Source organism: Mixophyes fleayi, chromosome 11 (assembly GCF_038048845.1).
Source record: "Mixophyes fleayi isolate aMixFle1 chromosome 11, aMixFle1.hap1, whole genome shotgun sequence".
Taxonomy (NCBI): domain Eukaryota; kingdom Metazoa; phylum Chordata; class Amphibia; order Anura; family Limnodynastidae; genus Mixophyes; species Mixophyes fleayi.
Window position 1 is genome coordinate 81,135,348 of NC_134412.1, and position 26,589 is coordinate 81,161,936.

General features: G+C 39.0%; 1 protein-coding gene across 2 annotated transcripts in view; it reads right to left on the reverse strand.

Annotated features, from left to right (window-relative positions):
* Window positions 1–442: 442 nt before the first annotated feature.
* Window positions 443–26,589, reverse strand: part of PRDM2 (PR/SET domain 2) — an 84,230-nt gene continuing 58,083 nt past the window's right edge. For both annotated transcript variants that reach the window (XM_075189924.1, XM_075189925.1), the window contains 3 exons: window positions 8,919–9,023; window positions 3,316–7,543; window positions 443–2,005 (listed from right to left, as the gene is read on the reverse strand). In XM_075189924.1, the coding sequence (XP_075046025.1) occupies window positions 1,993–2,005; window positions 3,316–7,543; window positions 8,919–9,023 (4,346 nt within the window). In that variant the 3' untranslated portion in view covers window positions 443–1,992. The remainder of the gene's footprint in view (window positions 2,006–3,315; window positions 7,544–8,918; window positions 9,024–26,589) is intronic.

Genomic DNA, 26,589 nt, shown 5'->3' on the forward strand with positions numbered 1-26,589 from the left:
AATATTCATACCTTCTTGAATGTCCACTTCTCACTAATATATATTAAAAATAAGTGAAAGTTATATTACATATTTATTTAAAAAAATCATCATACCAGCTTATGCACAGCTAAGTCATGCGATTTGAGTTACTGCACTGTATATTAAGTCTTGGGTAAACAAGTTTACAGTAGTGATTCTATATATAGTGATTTAAGTCGATGGTTTGTATTTCACTTTCAAAATAAGTGGTCACATATATAGAATTATCTGCTTGAGTAGAACAGTAAAGGCTGTTTCTCAGCCTTTGCAAACATGCAAGTGAAATCCACTTTAACACGCGGTGCATGCACCAAATTAGTTCCCCAATAGCCTCATGCCATAAACTCAAACACCAAATTGTTCCATCTACATGCAAACTGTGATGAACAAATACTAAGATTTAAATGTAAGATTTCCAAACTTGGTTTAATAAAGTTTTTTTTTTTTATTGATTACAAGTATATAAAAGATATCACGATAGCCCCATCTATAAGGTTAAGTGCTTGAAACAGCATAAAAGTTTTTTTTCCCATTTTAAAACACATCTGACAATCACAAGATTTCATGCCAGAATAAAAATAGCATAAACCACATCTTAAGTTGTATACTTTTAAGTAAAATATATTTGTCAAATGTTGTTAGGTTTAAAAGCAGTGACAACCGTAATCGCTTGTCAAATTTGCAAATTGTAATTTCAATAAAATATTTTCAAATCACCTTTCAAAAAAAACAAAAAACAAAAAAAACAATAGAACAAACGGCAAACTTCAGTACAGGAACAGTTTTAAGATTAACATCCCCCAAAAAGTATAACTTTTCAAAACAAAAGTAATCACATAATACAACCGACATGTCAAAAAACAATTTAAATAATTTTAAATATTTTATTTTTTGCCTTTTTTTTGTACTTAAACTTACTACAAATGCTTTATACAATTCATGAACATAAAAGTCCCAGTTAGAGAAATGTAACAAAAATGGGAATGATAGTTAAAAGCGATAAAGTGGCACAAATTCACCAAACAAGTGTTGAACTACAGTCTAGGAGGTAGATTACTTTTTTAACTGATAACAGAGAAGGGTATATCAAAGAAATCCATGTTGAATAATCTGAAGCATTACAGATCTGAATAATAGTGGCAAAAACAAAAAGTTTATAAAGTTTGCAAAATCTATTAACAGGTCAAAGCAATAACTTTCAGCTACCCTACAGTACTAAGAAACAGATGTGCAATATATGTAATTTCTTAATTACAAGACGTACATGTTTTTCAAAGAGCCTCAGCGGGCTTTATTTTTTTTAAATTTTTGTTTAAATGAATCTCAGAAGAAAAACAAAAACAACTGGTTTCAGTTACATACCTTTAGACTAACAGCTCTGTGAATATAAAAATGTGAAAATCGGGATTTGGTAAAAACGATGTCGTAACCATATTAAATACTATTTTTCCTGTGTCTGGTTGCTTAGTGCTGGGAATCTTAAAGTTCCAAACTGCTTTTATTCATATTTTAGGCTTCAATTGCAGGATTTATAGAAAAAAAAAAAAGTTTTAAATCTGTTTGATACTTCTATCAAAAGTACTTGTGTCAGATGCAGCAATATTTGCAAACCCTGAATTGCCAACTTTTTTTTTTTTTTAAATAAAGATACAGAGTATCAAATGTTATATCCCCTGTATAATAATAATAATAATAAATTCTTTGTTCCAAGTATAATCGCATTAAACTTAAAATGTACTCATGACGATGAGTATCTCAGTCGAATGTACGCGGGTCCTCGTGGAATGAACAGTAGTTGCAGCATGCCAGACTGAGGAAACGCGGGAAATCAACATTGCGGCCACGAGGCTGCCAGACTCAATGTGCAGCCCAATTTGCATTCTCTTGTTTTAATCTTGTAGTGCTTTATATAGCTTGATCATGCAACAGCTATTCCATAGTTCACCGGTCATCATAGGAAGGTATACATCTTTAAAACTGGCTCCTGCGGAGATAAAACACATGGCGATATATTAAAGTCTACAGTGCACACGATGAAGGAGCAGTGTCATTACTGGAAAATATCTATGGACTAAAAGGTGACCTGTCAACCACACGCAGCAAAGATGTCCATTTGTGTGATCTGCCCCCATATTTAATCTATCCGTTAACAAGAGACCTGAGGCTCTTTAACAATTTGTATTCTCAGGAATACATGAGCCCACGAAATGTCAGACTCCATTTTAACCTTTACGATCAGTAATACATCAGTCACTTATTGCATCATGCGGTCAGGGGCAAACGCAGGATTTGTAGAGGGGAATTTCCACACCAGGCCGCCAGTGGGCGTGACCAGCATGCATGGGGGCGTAGCTATCATTTTAGACAGTGCTTGGCTGCTCTCCAACTCTTCCTATCCCCATAATATACATGGGCAATGCTACGTGCGCTACTGTTAGGTGCACGCAGCTCTCCCTTTTCAAGCAGAGCCGTGTGAATCGGGGGCAGGGTCCAGCCACCTCGATTATACCATGCCCCAGGCTTGGAGGGGGTTTCCAGGCACTAGTAACCCCCCACTCGGTTTGCCTATGGCTGTTTACCTGTTGCATGCAAGTGGTGGCGGTGGAGCATATTACAAACATTGGGCCTGAGTCATTAAGGAAAGTAAATCAAAACAAGAGTAAATTTACACCTTGGCAAAACCATGTTGCATTGAAGGGGAAGGCAAGTTAAAATGTGAAGGTAGATTTATAGTTGGGGTAGGGTGTGTCTTAATAGCTTTATTTGTACACTGAAATTTTAAAGCGGATCTAAGTATTTGTGTGCTACATGAAAAAACAGCCAGTATTTTCCTTACATGCAAAATAATAAAAACTAATTTGCACACACTGCAGTGTAACATGGTTTTGTCCAGGATCAAAATTTACTCTTTTTTTTTGCCTTGCTCTCCTTAATGACTCAGGCCCATTGTATCTATACACATACAAATAGAGTGGGCATTTAATTCAATGGGTCAAACAGTTAAACATGGAGAAACAGTGCTGTCACCAATCATATTCTAGTTATTTCTACAGCAGTTTAAAAAAATGGAAAGTAATTATTGGTTGCTCTAGGTAACATCACTGTTGCACCAAAGTTACAAACTTAATTTGAGAAGCGAGTGAAATGCATTAAAACAGAAAGAAAAATACAGTTCAGTAATGTCTCAAGCCGACTAATGTCAAAGAAACGCAAATGAGAAATAAATGTATTTGTAAAAATGTTCCCTTGCACCCAAGTTTCCATAGATTATTAGAAAGGCAGATCTAGAATTACCTAGAATCTTGTCGTCCATCCTCCCTCTTATCGGAAGAGTCTGCAGAGCTACGGGTTCGGGGTCCTCCAACTCTGTCCTTCGATTTACCTTTGAACTTGTCCATTTTTTTCTTCTTAGCTAAGTGTTTGTTTGGCAACTTGTTCTTTTGTATTTTGACATGCAGATTTCGCTGGGTTTTCCCAAAAGACTGGGGTAGGACATGGAGTGCCGCTTTTTTATATTTTTTCCCTTCTAGAGCAGTTTGGCTTTTAGATATTCTTACAGGGCTCGAGTTCCTTACAACAGGTATATTCTGCTTTTTGGACTTCACTTGAGGAGCAGATTTCACACTTTGCTTCGACTTGAAAGGGATTGTAGGTAGCTGAATTGGTGGAGGGACTACGCTCCTGGCTCTCGTTTTCCCCAAATTTGTCCCTGTGCTTTGCATTTGTATTTCGGCGTCTGCCGTCCGTCGCGTGATGTTGGCTGCGTGTTTCTTGGCAGATAAAGACTTCTTTAAGTGTTTAGGAGCATGCTTTTTGGTGGGTGGAGAGACTGGCTTCTTGGGACAACTAAAGGATGCATGTTTGTTCAAACTTTTAATGTAGGTAAACTCGCGATTGCAATACGGACAAACATGAGACGGATAATCGGACGACAGGCTAATTTTCAAATCTGATGATTTTTGTTTGGCTTTCTTATTTTTTTGCAAAATTGCCTTGTGAACGAGCTGGTTTTTCCTTCTTAGTGCACCCAGCTTGAGCTTTCTAGAAGACATTTTGCCGATTTCAATAGTAAAATTAAGTTTTTTAGGTTGACCCATTCGCCGAAATGAGTTGTTATCTGTAGCTTCCAAAAGTACAACTCCTACCCCATTCTTAGGCTGCACAGTCTGTTTCAAGGGTACCGGGTTCTTTTTAGGAGTGTATCGCTTTTTGTCACTAGCAGATGCACATACTAATATGTGCTTGTGTAATTCGGGCATGTTGTCAACCCCCTTTCCACATTTAGTGCAACGTATGGCAGTAGTGAATGTTTGGGGAATATTATGAGTAGTAAAATTAGTTGCAGTTGTGCCAATACCCATGGGATTTTTGGTGTGGTATTGAAAAGGTGGTGGTTTAAAGCTCGGGTAGTGCTGATTAAGCCCCATGCGTACATCTGGGTTTTTCGATTTTTCCCCTGAAGCCATAATCTTAATTGTTGTATATAGTTCTTCGGAAGAATCATTTAAATCCCCATCATCTTCCGGGGACGGTGTCATGGGATCATCATCCATTCTTTGATTTTGAATTAAACTTGCCTTACTGGGGTCTGTGAAGTTCTGTGGCCTAAGAGTCCCACTTTCCAATTCGTGGTGACTGTACTCTTTATCGGCATGCAGATCCTGCTGATGCTGTTGTAAGTTACAAAGGAAAGCAAACTCCTTTTTGCATATGGAGCAAACGAAAATCTTCCCCACCCCATGGAGCAAAGAACGATGGTCTGAGAGATTTGATGCATCTTTGAAAAGCTGCACGCAAAATTCACATTTGAAGGGCCATTCTTCAGCATGCACAACTAGATGCTTGGCAAGGTCTTTAATAGATGCAAATGGCAATTCACAAACATTGCACACAAAGGTCTTGGTAAAACCTTCAGAAATGGAGTCATTTTGACTCGCCGGCAAAGAGTCTTTAGTTACAGCCAATTCCTCCTGCTTCTCTTGTTTAATAAACATCGCTGCAGATTCTAGATTTAAAGAGGGAGAGGAGATTGACACACCCAGAGACAAAGGCGGAGGAGACGAACACGAGGATGAAGAGGACGATGAACTGGTAGAGGAAGAGGAGGAAGACGATGAAGAGGAAAGGGTGGGAGGGCCAGGTGAAGCAGAGCCAGAAGGTTCATAAGTAGTAGGGGAAGGAGATGGGGATGGAGATACTGGACACGAGAGAACTGGAAGTGGGGACTGTGTTATAGCGGACAGGGGTGACGGGCAAGATGGAGTGGGAGGTACACTGCCTAAAGAATCTGGGAGTGAAGGAGCACTAGTAGTTAGAATAGGAGGTGGCAATGTATTGTCCGTCAAAAATGGAGGACATGGAGTAGGAGAAGGTGCCTCTGAAGGAGTCAGAATAGGTGGAGACTGGCAAATTGGTGTACAAGTATGTTCAACTGAAGCAGGGGAAGTAACTTCCGGAGGAAGAGAAAGGTCATCACTCGATCCAGCCTCAAGTTCTGGAACAAGTGTCTGCTCATCGGTTCTGCAGGGAAGCACAGGGTTATCGGTCTGTGAAATATTTTCCCCTGGTACCTCCAATTCGTCATATTCATTTAATAGAACTTTTTTCAACATGCATGTTGTAGGCTTCTTCTTTTTGACACCAATGCATAAGATGTTCCCTTTGTATTCCTTTGTATCACTTTCACAGAAGGGCTTCTTATTAACGCTGAGGTCAAGTACAGACTCCCAAGGAACTTGTGATCGACTTTTGCCTTCAGATTTTTGTTTTACTCCACTGGACAAGTCCAGAGGTTGCTGGTTGCAGACGTTACCAAAAGATATATTTGAAGTCCAATCCTTAGCAACCTTCAGGTCTTCACAAGGACTCAAGTTCTCTCTTTCTTCTCTGCCAGATAAACTCCAGACAGGAGAATGGCTATGACTTTCTAACTTTGGTATTTTTGGACCAAGACCTTCATTCCAAGAGGTTTTTCCATCCCCTTGTTTGACAAATTCTTTAGGAGATGGGCTTTGTTGTGGAGAACTGGGAGGAGATGTTGTGCGTCTTTTAAATCTATTGGAACAGGTTGACAAAGTAGACACCGCTGGGCTCAGCTTGGGAATCTCTGAGAGCAGTGATGGACTTATTGGAGACTTGTTGCTCTCTTGCATTTGAAGAAGCTGTTTTAGTTTTGAAGACAAATAAACATTTTTCTCCTTCTGAAATGGTAAAGTATCACCTACAGACACACTTAGCGGAATAGTTAGAGAGCAAGAAGGTGTCACAGGTTCAAGCTCCACTTCGGTTTTAATTTTTGACAGAAGAGGAGGGCTAATTGTTCTCCTCTTTTTTGGCTCCAATATTCCGCTGCAGGAAGAGTCACTAAGTGGATTATCAGAAACAGCAGATGACAGGGGTCTTATATTTTGAGAAACTTCCACCTTGATAGGGGTAAGCAAGCAATTGATTCCTAACACATCTGTAGAGTTGGCCTCTACTTCTATTATATCAGAAGTAGTATTCACAATGTTTGTTGGTAATTTCCCATCTATGTAGTAGGTCAGATTTTCAGATATATTGTTGGAGATATCCATTATATATACGTCATCCGCTTCTCCGTCCTCCTCAATTTCGGTGTTTGCTACATAAATGTTTTCAGCTGGGGGAGACTGCTCGGATTTGAGCTTTGGATCTTCGAGCAGGTGCCCTTTTCGCCTCACTCCTTTCGGAATGAGATGGCGCTCGTGAACTCTGCGTTGGTGCCTACGCATGTTTGTGTGGGTTCCGAATACCTTCTTACAGTATTTACATGGATGCAACTCTCGGCTCGATTCGCCGTTTTCCTCTGAAAGAACAGAATGCGACGTTTCTCTGTCCGAATCGGTCAGTTTACACTGTAATCTAGAACTGCTGTATTCATCAGTTGCTTTAAGAGAATCAATAATATGTTTGTGAGTTTGACCGAATTCACCGGAAGTTGACAGCACCAAAGTTTTCCTCTTTGGGCCAGCTTCATGCCGTCGCTCGTGTCTTCTACGGTTAATCTGTGTTCCAAAAGCCTTTCCACAGTACCGGCATTTGAAAGCGTGGTTAACTGAGGAAACGTGAATATGCATGTGCCGCTCCAGGCCTTGTTTCGTTGTAAATTTCCTCTCGCAATGCTGGCATGGAAACATGAAAGCCTCTGGTGAATCTCCATTGACATCTCCTTTGGGTTTAGAGGTTTTAACAGGTCTCTTTTTCGGAGAACCTTCTGGAGTTTCATCAGATGTACTTCTAAAGTCATCAAGCATTTCAGCGCTATCTTCCTCCTGATTTACAGACTCTCTCTCTGAACTTTCTTTGTGCAAGTCTTCAACGATCTCCTGCTCAATGGTATCATCTTCCACGCTCTTTTGGTCTGCTATTTTAAGTAGTTTAGGGGTAGGGATGGAAATATGCTCTGGGAGGACATTGTAATTCACCATTTCTTGGATCACAGCCGTCTGTTCAAGAGACAAGACAGGGGAGCCTAGAGGCTTTGCATCCTCTTCATTTGGAGCTGGAAAAGAAAAAAAAAGAAAAGGAAGATTAATCTTGTGATTAAGAAGATTCATCTTTTACGGATCTATTTCAGTCAACTACATATACAACGTAGTCTAAACCTAGCAAAAATTAACAACTACTTCTTCAATATTGTTACCATCACCATTATTAGGAATATAAAGCTTCTATGTAGCCACTTAGCAAGGAGAGGAAGGTGCTTTACATATCAACATCAAGACTATTTTTCACCATTTTATGATGCTTTGGAAATACCTATTAATCCTTTTTAATATATTACGCTACGCAAATAAATTTTGGGACAGAAACCACTTTATTTGGTACTGTATTATAAAAAACAGCTTCAATGCAAAATGTATTATATGGGGTGGGAGTTTATTTTTCTTTTCCATGATTCTGCCCACAAGTATATTCAAGCAATTAGTACAACTATAAGAAGTAACGGAAACATTTAAATCACATTTGCAATTATTGGCATAAGAAATGTGTACTTTCTGGAGTACCCAAATACTAAATTTATCATCTCTCTATCTTGGTATCATCCACATAGATGGCGATGGTATCTGTCAGGTCTCCTTGTGCAACCAGCTTTGGTGTGTAAAGATCATTAGGTGACCACAGCCGAGCATGGACAAGGTACAACTTTCCTGATAAAATCTTCACCCCCAAAAGTACAACAAGACGGTTTAGACAATATGCCGTACATCAGTATGTGTACTAGTTTAAAAATGGTTGTGACTTCGCCACAGATTCTATAGTGCTCCAGAAAATGTTGCCACTTTACAAATTAAAAATAAAAATAATGGTTGTAATGAACTATCAACAAGAGGTCACAATCACTAAAGGTGGCCAATTCAACTTGGTCTGTGCCCTATGTAAAAACACTTTGCTTAATGATGGCCACACAAGTGATATTCAGCAATTGGGCTCATATTGCCAGATGTTTGGCCATAAAGGACTGCAGTGACTGATAATGATCTGAATTTCGATCGTAATATTATTGGGCATGTTGGAAGAGGCAATTGGAAGAGGACTGCAGATTACGGTCATGTCCACAACCAAATCTATGTCTCTAACGTGCTATGTACTGAACGTGCAACTTTGGTTATTGCTAGGTTATCAGTAAAATACATATAAGTGAACAAATCATTACAGCGTTAGCTGTGGAACGCCAAAATGCAACAAGAAGAATTCAGGCACAATGACTACTGCCATTTGTCTAGTTCTCCAGGTTTGAACCACGTTCTGGTCTTATAAAGAAGTGAAAGAGCATGCCTATACCACATGTGTCCGAACCAGGGACGACCTGTGTAACATGAAGCTGATCATGCAGTTTGCTGTATTATAAGACACTACTAATTATCACATCTTACCATCTGGGGAATCCTTCATTTCGGCAGAAGCTATTTCTGGGTCAGTCTTCTTTCCTTGTCTGTTTAGATTTAGTTTATTTTTACCATGGAGTGCTCGCCTTCTTCCTACAAGTGAAAATATAAACAAAATAAATTTAGGAATTATTTTAATACGGTTTAGAATGTAATGCCTGAACTGATTAGGAGAACCACCAAGCTATAAGTAACAGAAACATACATGTAAAAGTTTCAGGAACCTCTTTAAAATAAAATCAATATATACTATAAATTTTAGCAAGCACACACCACTTCCTAAAGCCGAGGAAATTAAATATTTCTGAGCATAAAAAAGGTAGGTTTCCACACATACAACAATTCTATGAGTAGGTGGCTCTCAAAACTAATGAACTCTTATATTTATGTTTTTGCTGAATGCAAGGTGTATACATATACGCACACACTGCTAAGTATGTGGACACCCTTTAAATTTAGTGCATTTTCAGCCAATTTTAGCCATACCTATTGCTAACAGGTGCATAAAATAAAGCATGCAGCCACCCAATCTCCACAGTCAAACAGAAAGAGTAGGGTGGTACTGAAGAGCTCAGTGGCTTTCAATGTAGTACTGTCATAGGATGCCACCTTTCCAACAAGTGCTGTTATTGTGAAGTGGAAACGTCTGGAAGCAACAACGGCTCAGCAGCTAAGTGGTCTGGTTGATGTCTGGAGAACACTTTCTACATGAAAGCGTGATGCCCACGAAAGTTTGGTGGAGGATTAATGGTCTGGAGCTGTTTTCATGGTTTGGCCTGGGCCCCTTAATTCCAGGGAAGGGAAATATTAATCCTACAGTGACACTGTATAGAATTGTGTGCTTCCAACTTTGTGGCAACAGTTTGAGGAAGGCCCTTTCCTGTTTAAGCATGACAATGCCCCAGTGCACAAATTTAAGCTCATCACAAAATGGTTTCTAGAGTTTAGTGTGGAAGAATTTGACTGTCCTGCACAGAGCCCTGACCTCAACCCCATCAAACATCTTCGGGATGGATTGGAACGCCAACTACAAGCTAGGTCATATCGCCCAACATCAGTCCCGACCTCACTAATGCTCTTGTGGCTGAATAAATACAAATCCCCACAACAATGTTCCAAAATCCGGTTAAAGGTCTTCCCAGAAGATTGAAGGCTGTTATATCAGCATTTCTGGGCAAGTCCATATTACTGCCCATAGTTTTGGAAGGAGATATCCAGCAAGCATATGACTGTGATGTTCAAATGTCCACATACTTTTGGCCATGTAGTGTGTGTATAATCAGATTATATATCTATCTCATATATATATATATATATATATATATATATATATATATATATATATATATATATATATATATATATATATATATATATATACACACACACACACACAAACATATGCATACACTCGTATATGGTTATGTGAAAGATTACACTGTTTTGACCAGTCAGGAAATAATTAACAATCATTCAATTTGATAACGCTAATCTCATGTGACAAATTTAGAATACCCTTACTGCTGCTTTATTAACAAAGATGGTGATCCAAGTGCACACCAATCTGTAGTTATCAGGATGTGCTACCACCTCTACATAAAAGCAGATCATTACCTATAGGGGGTGATGTATACTATACTCTAGATTCTACAGATATGCAAAGTCACCGAGTTCAACGTGCCTTTATTCAGGTCATGACTTAATATCCATATAACCTAAACAGTACAAGATACTTTATCTCTAAAATTGCTTTTGCACTTGAACTAAGTAATCAAAGAAATATATTGTTGTAGTAGTAAAGTTAGTGACCGAGAAGAGGAAGTGATATGAGAAAGTGGTTTGTTATGTTCTACTGCCATAAAGGCAGCGGCTTTCAGAACAGACTGCATGCTGGGAAGGAAGAGGGAACCTTAAAACGGGCGGGATTTTTTTTGTTTTGTCGTTTGTGATGTAACGTCTTGTATCCACGTAGCTTCGGTACAACAGAGTACACCCTTATCGAAGCAGCTGTCTGAAAGGGTTAACAAGCAGAATAACTATATCGTAAGTGGATTCTGACATCACTACTTCTCCAATTATAGGTTACTTTGCACTCAAATGTATATGTGCATTATTGTGTAATATGACTAATACTGTCAAAGAGTAATTAAACATAATTAGTCACGACACCAACTCTTTACATTACTGCAGACTGTTTTATTATATCTTGCTTAATTTTAAAAAATCCACAACCCTGTTCCATCTACTGAGATGCAAAGTATCGATACTTGGCCAAAAGTTCTCTGTAAATATAAAACGGACCTACATTAACAGCTAATCCTTGCTTTTAGCCGTCGTATGACAGTTTATCCTGACAGTTGAAAAACCTCATGGGCTATTTTCAATTTCTGCTTTTTGAGAACAATGTCTAACAACTATTAAAATGTTTTGTACAGCTACATTCTGCATTATTCTCTGCTCACAATACATTGAAATAACTAAATTATGCAAACCCTGGTTCATGACATGCCAATATATAGCCTTATATTGGAAATGCATTGTGTGTGTCAATCTGACTCTCTGCATTTATACTCAATTAACCTTGATTGCTCTCTTTGTGGCCTTATAGTAGGTCTCGGGAAGCAATCTCGCAGCTAGTAGTCATTATTGCACCTGCATAGAATGTATCCAGAGAAAGAGAACGTTTCTAAGCAGCTCTAATTGTACATGCTGTATGAAACTAATTGCTATACATTGGTAAAAGCTAACATGAACTAAAGTTACATTTCGGTTACAATACCTTTAAAATGCACACTTTGAATGTGGTGCTATAGAATGTTATAATTGCTTATTAACAATGCCCAGACATATTTAGGAATACAAGGCTTTATCCTCATTATTACAGACGGGAAACGAAGGGGGTGATCTACTTTCAGACAACTTTAATACATTGTTCATGTCCTGCTGCGGCTTTTACTTAACACACTGCTTTATCTTTTCCGTTACTGCGTTTTCCACCAACCCCATTTTATCCAAGTAGATTTATTTTATTTGTCTTTAAGGATAGTGAAAGTAAACCATGATTGAACTATATAAAGTATTTGACGAAGAGCACAGAGAAACAAATCCAGAAAGACAAACCAATATATTTAATAATAGTTACACAAGATCAAATCACTAATAAACTATAGTTCTATGAAGCTGGGAACCACCTTTCCCTGCAGGGATCTCGCTGTAGGTAACACAGGTCAGAATGGTTACTCTCCAAGCAATGAGTAGATTATAATGCAGAAGTTGGTTAATGGGCAGGAGTATTTGGAAGCGAAAAATAGCCAGGCGCATTCACGCTGGACAAAACCGATTAAAGCTCACCAGCAACTGCTAATAGCATGTTACAATCTCTCCCTGTGTAATACACAGAACACACAAATGTTTTCTCAGGAGTATGTATTTATAGAGAATTCCGTGCGGGAAATACTGCAATAATGGTAGAGAAGTGCAGCGCATAGCGATCATTTACTTGTCAGTTACCAGATAAGCAATACAATAGGTAAATAGGGAGCAATCCCTATACTTCACTGTGCTTCAAACTGACCAGGGATGCAATGACATCAAACAAACATATTCCACTGGCAACATTTTTTTACGTTTTACAACCAAATGCAGAATGAGGCAAATATTTAGTGAAAAAAGTTACTACAATTTTGCTCCTTACTACATGTGTATTTCCTGGTTGGACTCTTACGCATTCAAAGAACACTTTCAAAATAAGACAAGCTGGAGTGACTGGATTACTGGGGAGGTGCACTGTGCAAGCTGAATCAGAAACTCTAGCGGTTAAAAACATTTCAGCTATTTACACACTACATTATGCCAGTAGAAAATCTTATTAGGACTTTCGCAAACAGACACTTTCCCACCATCCGTGATATGTTCAGTCTGAGCTGCAATCACCGCTTAATGAAAGCAGCTGGATCGACACTGCAGATATGGTTTATACAAACAGACAGTTCACAATTGTCAAGTGAATGTTGGACAGACATGAATTCGGCATGTTCTATTGTCCTGGGTAAGTGTTCCCACATATGTTCAGATGACACTTTCTTCATAGGGTTCAGTTAGGGCTCAGACCGAAATTTCCCTGGAAGCTGGGTATCTGTGAGTACGAGCCCCTAATATGGTCATGGAATAGCCAACATGTTCTATACATTCCAACGAGTGTATTCCTAAAGTCCTATGTACTGTGCAGAACTTTAAGATCTTAGCTCAAGTTGTCACTAACAAATATACACCAATCAGCCACAACATTAAAACCAATGACAACTGAAGAGAATAACATTATCTTGTTACAAAGGCACCTGGCAGCGGGGTGGGATGTATTAGGCAGCAAGTGAACAGTCCGTTTTTGAAGTTGATGTGTTGGAGAGCAGGAAAAATGGGCAAGTGTAAAGCCCAGAAGAAAATTGTGATAAGTAGACAACTTCGTCAGAGTATCTCCAAAACGGCAAATCTTGTGGTGTGTTCCCAGCATGCAGTAGTTTATACCTACCAAAAGTGGTCCAAAGAAGGACAACTGGTGAACCGGCGACAGAGTTATCCAATCCCATAGAGCTTCTGTAGCACAAACCACTGAAAAAAGTTAATGCTGGCTATGACAAAAGGGTGTCAGAACACACAGTGCATCACAGCTTGCTGCATAAGGGGCTGCATTGCCATAGACCAGAACAGAGTGCTCATGATGACCCTTAGCCAACAATTGGCACATGAGCGCCAGAACTGGACCATGGAGCAATGGAGAAGGTGGCCTGGTCTGATGATGCACGTTTCCTTTCACATCATGTGGATGGGCGGGTCCATGTCCGTCATTTACCTGGGGAAGAGATGGCACCAGGATGCACTATGGGAAGAAGGCAAGCTGGCGGAGGCAGTGTGATGCACTGGGTAATGAATGCCCGGACCCAAGGTTTCCCAGCAGAACATGTGGATGTTACTTTGACATGTACCACCTACCTAAACATTGTTGCAGACCAAGTACACCCCTTCATGGCAGCGGTATTCCCTGATGGCAGTGGCCTCTTTCAGCAGGATAAAGTGCCCTATCACACTGCACAACTTGTTCAGAAATGGTTTGAGGAACACGACAAAGGCTTCAAGGTGTTCCCTTGGCCTCCGAATTCCCCAGATCTGAATCCGATCGAGCATCTGTGTGATGTGCTGGAAAAATAAGTCCGAGCCATGGAGGCCTCACCTCTTGCAAGACTTAAAGCATCTGCTACAAACATCTTGGTGCCAGATACCACAGGACAGCAGCAGAGGTCTTGTGGAGTTCTTGCCTCGATGGGTCAGAGATATTTTGGGGGCACGAGGGGGACCCACACAATAACAGACAGGTGGTTTTAATGTTGTGGCTGATCGGTGTATACTGGCTAACTAGCCGAGATAATGTTGAAAAAAAAAAAACAAACTGCTTCTGGCCTTGTTTATTCATGGTGGAACAAGACTGAACCTGCAGTTGCAAATCTGTAACAAAATAATACACAAGAAACTTATAGAGAACAGCAGCAACAGAGGTCCAGAGAAAACCACAGAACACAAACAGTAAAATCTGCAAAACCTTAATGCCAAATCAGCCAACACTCAGAAGTAGCCGCTAACAATCATTGTTTAACAAACCCGCAGACCAGTAAAATAACAGAACTATAAGACTACAAACATGAATATACAAACAATAATTAATTGGTGAAACGGTGGTTAGATGCATATAAAGGGATCATCGGTGTGTCTGATGCTTCAGATGTCATTGGCTCTTGGTAAATTGGCTGCCTCCCCTGAGGGTATGTGACGGACAGTTACACTTTAAGAACCATACATTTTAATCTAAAATGTACCTATAATGTTAGGGAATTAGAATTACACTATGTGGCAGCATTTTATTTATAATATCAGAAATGGGAATAATGTTCAAAAACGAGATTAAAAGTTAAATAAATATTTGGATATGATTTTTATGCAATTTCTACAACAGACCCGTGTTAGGATTAGAGTGGATTGTGAATCCGAACCACATGGTGCTTTTGGGATTTTTTTTATGGCTTTACTGACATCTAGACAAATAGGGCGAATTAAATAGACAAAACCGCAGCCGGAACACTTCAGCGGTTCAGTTAAAAGTACATATTTAAATTCCCTGAGAATCTTTAATTGTGGACAATGATCCAAGTGTAAGATTAATATGCTAGTGCACAAGAATGTTGAACTAAATGACCTTTGAGTCATTATGTATTAGTCTTCATTGGAAAATTTACTATTCAAAAGCTCCTTATTCAATGGTGTTAAAAAAAACAAAAAACAAAAAACACCCAACAAAGTTTACTTTTTTTTTTACACAAGCAAAAGTAGGTAAACAGGTCTGGGATGGAGCCTACAAGCACTAATGACCCCATAACCCACTTGTGGTTGAGATTGGCGTCAAGGAAGCATCTTTTTAGCAATGCTCCCTTTACTCGTGCTCACACTACATGAATGGAAGGGGGGGGGGGGATCAATGTAGTGCACCCTCCACCGATTCCGCCAAACGCAAGGGCTTGCTACCATAAATAGGATTGTATTCGACACACAGTGGCAACGTCACTCTCTCAATGTCAGTGGGTAACTAGCTGAATAAGGTGTAAGCAACACCGATGGCTACACCAACATGATACAATGTATTCCTGTTGTGTGCACGCATTAATATACATAACAATGAGATTGCCCAAACAACAACAACAACAACAACAACGTATCTTGGATGAATTGGCAAAATGCATCTTAACCCAAAACCAAAAAAACCCCACCACATCTAAAATATTTGATCATCATTTTAACATTTACTAGACAGACAAAATTATAAATACATTATAGCTAGTTAAAATATGAGATATACCGGAGTATGTTATCAGAGAAGCTCTTCTGATCCAGGTTAGATGAAATCGGACATTTTCTGGCACTGGCAACACCAAAAGTTTGATACTGTTTTTTATTATTTGCTATTGATTTAAACATTTATTTATATATTTATTTGCTTATATTGTATTTTTAATGTTGTTTTATTTGCTTTATTACTTCTTACTTAATATTTATTCTACGCGCACCTATTTTTTTCTGCCCTACTCTTCCATCATCATTCTTACCGCAACCATTACTATTCTTCCAACACCCCCACCTCCCGCACAGACAGCCCCACCTCCCGCACAGACAGCCCCACCTCCCACCTCCCGCACAGACACCCCCACCTCCCGCACAGACACTCCTACTTCCGACAGCCTACACATACACCCTTTCTACTATTAGATCCCACCACCTCTATCTCAACTACACATTATTACCACCATATTATATCTACTGCCTACTTTATTCTGTTCTATATTGCTTTCAGCCTATTAACCCAGTTATACTACTTTTCCCTTGCACTTGATATGGTCTATGGGCTTCTCTCCAATAGTACTTAGGGGTCATTAATCACAGAAGTGCTGCACAGCATTACGTCAGAGCGCTACCCGTCGCTCAACAGCAGTTCTAGAACTAGTCCCAGCTTGGGGGTCATAGTGAACTAGGCTACGTAGCAACAGACCCCCCCACCCTAATTCCAGGGACAAAAATCAAAAATATCATCAGGAATACAGGTGTCAAAAGAAAAAACGTACTCCTGCTATGTGCAGTAATATTAATTGTAGCCACCTAAACTCTGAACTAGCATAGCGACTATTCCGTTTACATCTTACTTTTCTTTTCAGGCATAAAGAAACCATCAATAAGAAGGAGAAAAGATTTATTTCAAATCCAAGAAGACCATCAGAACTTACAACGCAACTAAAGAGCAACACAGTGCTGGGATTACACCCCAGGATGTGACGCAAAGGTGACGTAGCTACTCACACAACAAAAAGTACCAGAAAGACCCCATCCAGCGTTGTATGGATAGAAGCAGGGATGGGCAACAAAACCAACGCTGCTCCGGACTAGAATATACATTGCATTTAGAAGAAGGAATGTACCTCTCTCAAAACTTGTGTACACACACACCCATAAAACGAATAGATGTATATTTGGTGAACACACATCAACTATACAGTATACCCCGGTCAGAGATCAACACCAAAGGGAGGACTGCAAGGAAATCACCGTTCTACCAAGTGATTATTGAGAAATCAGATGAAGACGGAAAGAGCTGGCTAAAAACAAGGAGAGAAGCTTCCAAATCGACCAAGGAGGTTTATTAACCTCAATTTATAAATAAAGACGGTATTGCAATTAAAATTTAGGATGATGGAGATACACTTTATGACAATAGGCTGTTTCTAAACATAATAAGCAAACCACAAGGTGTTTTGAGGCACTTGGTGATCAAAATTACATTATGACTGTGGAAAACAGCCTAGTGTAATAATAGTATAATAATAATAAACAACAATAATAATAATAAAATTATAATATAAAAATACTAGCATGCTAATGGCTTTGTGCTTTCTATTAAACACACCAAAACTACACAAAAATCACATGCCCTACAATTAAATGCAATAAGTGAAAAACCCAGACTATGGTGCCAGTGACCTAGGAGATGCATATTACTCATGTGCACACAGGGCTGGAACACCACGTGGAGTGAAAGTGGACAATTTTACATTCAATACTCAAGTGCTGTGCTGTCCAAGTTTTCCTGGGGGGGGGGGGGGGGGGGGGGGGGCAGACATACGTTCACAGGACGGATCCACTAATGAAAAGAATGGCATAGAATATTCTAGTGCATGGAAGTTCTCAGGGAGGCTAACAGCCAAACACAAATTTATGACCCTGAATCTACCTTAAACCAGACTATATCCTGGAAGCTGTCTGTTCCAGATGTGACAGTGATCGTATAAACTGGTGGATTGTCCTCTCATTCCAGGTGCAGTATATGCAAAGTGACAAATGCTAGGGTCAAAACTAAAGGTGGGATTAAATGTAAATGACAAAAAATAAAAAAAATAAAACAAGCAATGAATTACAGTACTTCCTATTTGATGTTTTAGAAAAAGGCCACAAGCAATACATTACCAGTATTGGTATGAAAATACACCTTGATCCAATATAAAAAGTTAGTGTACAAGATTCACAAATGCATTACATAGTTGACGAGGTTAAAAAAAAAAAACAACAACAAAAAAAACAAAAAAAAACAACCACACCAGTCCATCAAGTTCAACCTATTTTGGATCTCCTGTGATCCTGCACTTCTATTTGAAAATTGATCCAGACAGAGTAAGCAACCGCCAATCTGTTTCAATTGTGAAAATCCCCCCACACCCAATATTGCAGTCCTATTTTACCCTATATCCACTACTATCCTTCATTTTAATTAACGGTCGTATCCCTGGATACACTTTTTCGCTAAAAATTTGTCTAACCCTTTCATAAACATATCTATTGAATCTGTCATCACAGTCTTCCCTGGCAATTAATTCCATATTTTGACTGCCCTTACTGTAAAGAACCCCTTCCTTTGCTGGTTGTGAAATTTCCTTTCCTCTAACCTTAGGGGGTGACCGCGTGTCCTGTGTATAGTCCTTGGGGTAAAAAGTTCTGATGTAAGTTCTCTGTATTGACCCTTAATGTATTTGTACGTTAAAGTTCCAAAATTCTAACAACTTGTCGCAGCGGATTATGCATATCTGGTATGATTAGATATTGATTGTTAAGAATGGTTAAACACACACACTGTGCAATGGATGGCCAACACAAGTGTGACACACCGGTCAATCCTGACACTCAGCCAGAGTGCCAGGAAACATTACTAGATTGACCACATGGCCATCCAGTGATGGAGATTAGTGGCTGGTTCCCTCCTGACTCACATAGAAAATTATCACACTTACAGTAAGTATTATAGTCCTCTTTCTGAATTTACTGCATAATGATCACATTGTTTCCCAGCGGATTACGATTGCGCTCGTTATGGGGACAACGCACGTGTGTTGTCAGCCTTAGTCTATAGAAACCTCAAACCCCAATCTGATAACCAACAGCTTTCACGTAAAAGGCCACATATGCAGATATGACCAATATTGACATTTGGGCCAAGTGACTGAATAGCACTGTGACCAGTTTAAGCTAGAAGGTCCATACATATAAATCGAGAATATTAAATTCTGTGAGGGTTGTTGTGTGTAAACTATTCCACACATACAGGTCTAGTGAAGCTTTAAATTACCGAAGTCAAAATGTAATCGCTTGTAATAAAGGGTTAAACTTTCTTTGCAGATCCGTCCGAAGCAGCGAACGTCTATCTAATGAAACTGCCAGGAGAGAAGTACCAGACAAAGGGGATTTCCTTCTTGAAATGACTAACTGATCATGCACATGTCCTTTTAGGACATTAATCTCTTTTTACCAACATTGTGTGCTTGTCAGGCACGTTTCTAGATCAGAAATAATTGTTTACTGAAAGATATGTTCTTTAAAAGAAATTAAAAATTAAGTAAATGTTTTATTAAAGAATACATATATTCTTGCATATTCTTTTATTACAGCATATTTAGCAAATATTTAACTACTTCTGGTAATTTATCAATTTTAAAAGGAAAGTTTCATTAACTTTATTTTCAAGACTTTTTCAAGTTCTTTTCAATGTGTGACATACACAACTCAAACTGCCAACAGGGCTTTCTGTTATACAGAAGCGATGAGTCACAAAACATTCTGCTGCATGGGAACAGATAGGCAAGAACTTGTATGTATGACTACGCACAATATAGAATAAAAAAAAAAGTTTTGCATGGATTACCAAGTAGTATTATATAGCTGGGGCTACAACTGTGAGCTCCTGAAAGGAGACGCGGCTTAGCTTCCAGGCGCTGTGTCATTAATAGTACTGGTATTTGCTCATCCACACAAATGTGGAATCATTAATAGTTATGTTTATCACCAATGGACTGGTGTCGCTGAAGGTTTTCTGTTTTTCTTTCAAATATTAACATATTAGGAATCTATTCACAAAGAATAAATTCCAGACCAGTAGGTCAGTATGGTCACACGTTAGGAACAAAAAGGACATTTACTCAACGTTGGAAGAGACAAGGGGCCCGATTCATTAATGATCTTAACTTGAGAAACTTCCTATTTCAGTCTCCTGGACAAAACCATGTTACAATGCAAGGGGTGCAAATTAGCATTCTGTTTTGCACATAAGTTAAATACTGACTGTTTTTTCATGTAGCACACAAATACTTGATAGCTTATTTGTACACTGACATTTAAAGTTGATATTTGGGTGCTACATGAAAAAACAGTCAGTATTTAACTTATGTGCAAAACAGAATACTAATTTGCACCCCTTGCATTGTAACATGGTTTTGTCCAGGAGACTGAAATAAGAAGTTTCTCAAGTTAAGATCCTTAATGAATCAGGCCCAAGGTGTTGAGAAAAGGCTGGGTATCTACTGGCAAAGCATGCTGGGGCTTGTAGTTTCACAACACCTGGAGAGCCTTGGGTTGGCCACGCCTGTTACAGGAGATACAAACAAGGAATCTTTTATCAGCAAACCTGTGAGCCAAAAATTACCGCCCCAGGTAAGTATGACTGAGGCAGCTGAGAGTTTGATAAATAGCTGCGATAAGAGATTTGTTTATTGTCTCAATATGCGGTAAAAAAAAATAATAAAAAAAAAAATTCACAATTACCGCCACCTGCGCATTACAAATTTCTTAACAGTACATCTAGGGATTGATCTCAATTAAAATTAGGCACAATGGCTACCTGGATCCTGACACTTGTCTATCCTTGATCCAGTAATACAACAGTATATGTTTCAAAACGCATCCTTGTGCATTCAATAATAATGTTCTCGTTTACTGACAGTCAGTCCAATTCAAAACATGTATAATGAGCCATAAACACACAATATAAAAATCGGCAAGTACTATATTCATTAATATGAAGAAATATTCCCAAATGCTGGTACAAGATCGTCACTGTCCCCTCTCCTGTGAGAGTTGCATGAAAATACACCAGTAAAGTTGTAATAGGTGTATGGACCGTCCTGCCTCTACCTTTACCTCTACAGTATCTGATCCGCTTACAAACTGCAGGACCACAAATACTGTAACAAGTGCATCTTAGGCACACAGAATGAATCAGGGCGAAAAATATCACCCCATCTTAACATGAAAAAAAAAAAGAAAATGTATTAAGAGCAAAGAAACAGTTACTGGTAAACTATATATTATTTAATATTCCAAATCAACTTGGTTGTAAAACATGCGTTATCTATTACTCCAGGAAGCTCAGATGTGGTCATTTTACGGCTATATATTTATAGGGACAGATTTTTGGCCAATATAATCTGCGACTTGCAACCAGTTAGGTCTAAAGGTTGAAATTACCTTGATAAAATATTAGATTTTAACAACTGTATTCTCCCAAAGGAATCAATGGCATAAGCTGAAAGTGATCTGTCCCCCTCCTTTAAATCTGATTTATCCAGCATGTCATAGTTGGTGCTATACAGACATTATACAGGATCACTAAAGCCTCGACACCAAATTGTTCAGATATGAACCATAAAAGGTAAAATATGTCCCTCAGTGTTAACCTGACTTCCCATTGGATTTCCACCTCTATCTTACACAACGTAATCTCCTCCTACATCTGTAGGATAGTGCCCGGATGGGGTCTGATACGGGACAAAAAGCTGAGCCTGCGTTACTATGACATCATTGGCCCTTTACATAGAGAAGCACCTCCCCTTAATGTGGCGCCCTGCTGCATAGAAGAGAGAGAGCATGATGGATAATTAGTTAAGTAAAAACTCTTGTTATTTTCATCATTTATTTATATAGCGCCATTAATTCCTCAGCGCTGTACAGAGAACTCACTCACATCAGTCCCTGCCCCATTAGAGTTTACAGTCTAAATTCCCTAATTTACACACATACAGACAGAGAGACACACACAGACTGACTAAGGTCAATTTCTATGCAGCCAATTAACCTACTAGTATGTTTTTGGAGTGTGGGAGGAAACCGGAGCACCCGGAGGAAACCCACGCAAACATGGGGAGAACATAAACACACACAAATAAGACCACATATTTTGAGTATAATATTCAACTCTGAAATATACATTAGATATACAGCACTGTTAAATTCTGCCTTTACTTGCTCTTGATACACTGGGCTAAACAATAAGGGTTCCTTCCTACCTATCAGATTTTAATGTGCGTATTACAGCCGATTAAAAATAGGACTAAAGAGTTGGAGGCATTCATATCGCTTTGTTCTAACACGTTAATACTGCTGTGCAAAAATGCAGCATGTCCAATTTTTCATATGTTAACAGGTGCTATCAGGAGAATAAATTATATTGGTAAAACATCAACTAAAAGAAAGCAGATAATAGACACATAATAAAAGACAGAACAAAAACCCAGTTAAATCGCACGTTAGATTGAACAAGCACTTGCATCCGATTCCTTTGATTGAATCATTATAAGGAACATTTAATCTCTTACTAGTTGATATCCAGAATATTTCTGAATTTATATCTCGGAGAGAAGACAATTTCATTTTGCTGCCCAGAAAATTATTATTTTCCAGAAATATCAGAAAACGGAGTGAAAACCCCCTGGGTACCAAACTTTCAAAAATAAATACATTTGCACAGACATGGGAAAAACTTTCAGTGTGCAAGGTTTTAAAAATCCTCAAATTATTAATTTTCTGCTCAAAGCTTCCCTTGATCCGCTGTTCCTGGAGTATGAACAAGACTTTTCCAATGTTTTACTTTCCTTGTACGTTGTGTTTTTGTATGTAGCACGTAGTATAAATCTCTTATTTTCACATAAAAGCTCAGTGAAAACATTGTACATAGAAATACAAACACAGAAGAAGGGCTACAAATATGGTGTATGAGATGCATTACTGGGCAGCACAGTGGCCTAGTGGTTAGCACCTCTGCCTCACAGCACTGGGGTCATGAATTCGATTCCCGACCATGGCTTTATCTGTGTGGATTTTTTTATGTTCTCCCTGTGTTTGCGTGGGTTTCCTCCGGGTGCTCCGGTTTCCTCCCACACTCCAAAAACATACTAGTAGGTTAATTGGCTGCTATCAAAATTGACGTGTGTGTGTGTGTGTGTGTGTGTGTGTCTACATTAGGGAATTTAGACTGTAAGCTCCAATGGGGCAGGGACTGATGTGAATGCGTTCTCTGTACAGCGCTGCGGAATTAGTGGCGCTATATAAATAAATGATGATGATTATAACACTACTCAGAAAAGACTTCATGAGCATTACATGTACAGCTAAGAAAAGAGATAGGTGAACATTCACATTTATCACAAGCATTAAAATGTTCAGGAAGGCAGTATTTATAAAAATAAAAAAGGTTACTTTTTTTTATTTTTAATTTTTATATAAATGAAAGACAAACACCACTCTATCAGATTCTATGTATTCTCACTTGGCTACCCAAATAATGCTCCGCTGTCTTCTGTCTATGAAGAAACATGGTACAGAGCTTAAAGCTTAAGTATATGTTGAACTTGATAGGACTGAAGTAGCGTGTGTCAAATTAACGTTGGGCGATTCTACCGCTACCGCACAGCGCATGCAGTACAAGTACTCCAGGCGTGATATCAACGTTAAACACCAAACCATTGATTTCTTTCTACATGTAGAACCTTGACTAACCTCATGGCACTGAATGATTGCATATATAGGAGTTCCCAGGGAGAATCACGGTTTTAACCGACGACCACAAGCTGACTTGCAGGTCATTATTGAGTAAGGGGTATATTTACTAAACTGCGGGTTTGGAAAAGTGGAGATGTTGCCTATAGCAACCAATCAGATTCTAGCTGTCATTTTGTAGAATGTACTAAATAAATGATAACTAGAATCTGATTGGTTGCTATAGGCAACATCTATACTTTTTCATACCCGCAGTTTAGTAAATCTAGCCCTAAGAGTTAAAAGAAATAAAAAAAAAAAAAAAAAGGGGGCAATCACTTGCAGTTCTCAACTAATGAGGTGCAGGAACCTATTAACCATGGAATGGGATCCTAGCAGTTCTATCAATGGGTGGGTTACTGGAGTAATATCGCTATAGGGTGGACTTTTTCTTTAAATGCAGTTTAAAGAGGTTAGCACATAACAGACAATACGGAATCAGCTCTACAAACTCTTTTGCCAATTGGAAGCTGCCATGATAATTAGATAATGGCTGTCAAACGTGGACGCCATTAAATACAATGCCGGAATCATAGATGGGCCTAATGGTCCAACTCCACCCTGTCCTCTGCTATTTCTGTTAGGCTTACTTGAAATAAACCCAGCGGGTATCGCTGCTGTAATCCTCCCGCGATGACATGGGACATTAACACCTGCTCCGCTTCTTTCATAGAGGCGGAGCAGGAGGCGGAGAATGGAGTATCTTGCGGGATCCACAGGACCAATCAGGGGGTCCAGGAAACTCAGTGTGGACATTAAATTAAATAAGCGTTTGAATATATTCCATGACAGACCTTTATTGTTTTTTTGTGCAATCTTCATTTACCGGCATAAACAAATTGATATTTACTTACAAAATGCACAGAATATTGTGAGTATCGTTTTATTTTTTCAGTTTCACTCAGGTTTTAAAGACCTGTATGAGAACCGTAAGAAAAGACTAACACAGGGGAGGAGGCGTGAAGGATTGAGGTAAGGGGAACACAGATGGAGTAAAAGGGCGAGTGGCAAGATGGGGTAAATACACCGCCACCAAATTTCATGATGGGGGACGGGGGTCTATCTTGTAGTTAATGTTTGGAGAGCGTTCTTTCCTCTACAGCTGTGTAACTTGGCCAGCTAGATGGAGCAGACCAGACCTTTCTTTTTAATGTCATAAAGTTATTTCTTTTATTTGATTACGCATCAAAAAGAAGTAGTAATGTTTATGCCCTCCCTATTTTCCCACAGCCACAAAAATATATACCCAAATATAAACAGTCATTTGTAATGTTTATCCCAAATCAGTGTTAGTCACATCTAAGAGCCTGTGATAACTATCTCTCCAATACTAGCGGCACACTTCTCTCTATCCCCTGTGGCGAGATGTCAGCAGGGTTTACACCAGTACAGCCTTCTACGCAGAACTCCATGGGCCTGAGTCATTAAGGCAAAATAGGTGTAAATGTTCTCTGGGACAAACCATGTTTCAATGCAAGGGGTGCAAATGAGTTTATTATTTTGCACATAAGTTAAATACTAGTTTTTTTTTTCATCTAACACACAAATACTTAATAACTTTATTACTACACTGAAATTTAATGTTGATCTAGGACATGCCCTACCCCAACTATAAATCTGTCCCCACATTTTAAATTTACCTCCCCCTGCAATGCAACATGGTTTTGCCCAGGTGCAAATGAAACTCCTTTTTTATGCTTTACTCTCCTTAATGACTCAGGCCCCATATCTTTGAATATTTGCAGCATGGAACTAATAGGCAGCACGGTGGCTAATGGGTTAGCACTTCTACCTCACAGCGCTGGGGTCATGAGTTCAATTCCCGACCATGACCTTATCTGTGTGGACTTTGTATGTTCTCCCCGTGTTTTGCGTGGCTTTCCTCCGGGTGCTCCGGTTTCCTCCCACACTCCAAAAAAACATACTGGTAGGTTAATTGGCTGCTATCAAAATTGACCCTAGTCTCTCTGTCTGTCTGTGTGTGAGTGTGAGTCTATATTAGGGAATTTCGACTGTAAGCTCCAATGGGGCAGGGACTGATGTGAATGAGTTCTCTATACAGCGCTGCGGAATCAGTGGCGCTATATAAATAAATGATGATGATGATGATGATTCTTCTGGTTAAATGCAGAACATGGAACCAACGTACAGGATACACAGCCATCATCCCATTACTTGATCAGGAGTGTTATCTCAAAGATAATGTATGTGACATGTGCACTCATTACCGACAAGACACAAGCAGGCACACCGCAGACTATTGAGCTGGTTAAACTTTCACACAGTTTCGAGTAACCTCAAGAGACCAGAAGTGGAAGAAGAACTATAAGGTGTTGTCCTTAGGTAACAGAAATAAGAATATAGGACGTCTTTTCTTTGGTGCTTGTTCTTGTGGGAAAAAAAAAATGTGACAAAAAAAATTGCACTGTCAACACCAGCCAGCCAAGGATGATTAAAGATGTCAAAACTATTTCACAAAGTCATATTTAACACAAACTACTCACAACGTTGAAATTATGCAGATAATTTATTACAGGAATGCTATGACACAAGCTGAAGACTATTTAACCTGTACCTTCAACAGGTTAATTGACCCAGTTCGTAAAAGCAGCACAACATAAAGACAAAAATAGAAAGCATAATATATAAGCAAAAAAAAAAACAAACAAAAAAAAACAACCTATAAAAATGTACTAAACCAAAAAATCAACATTAAACACAACTGAATTCCCACACAAAATGCCAGTAGAGACACTTTACATAAGCTGCACAAATACTACAAGAGAGATGGCAACAAATGTGCTGCTGGTGGGGCTTCTTAAGGTAAACCTGGCTTTTGGATTTGTTTGACGGTCCCTAAATCTCACGTTGTTTGATTTTGTCCTCTGTACCGCAGTTATATGGTGTATATTGATGAGAAAACAGAAGTGACAAG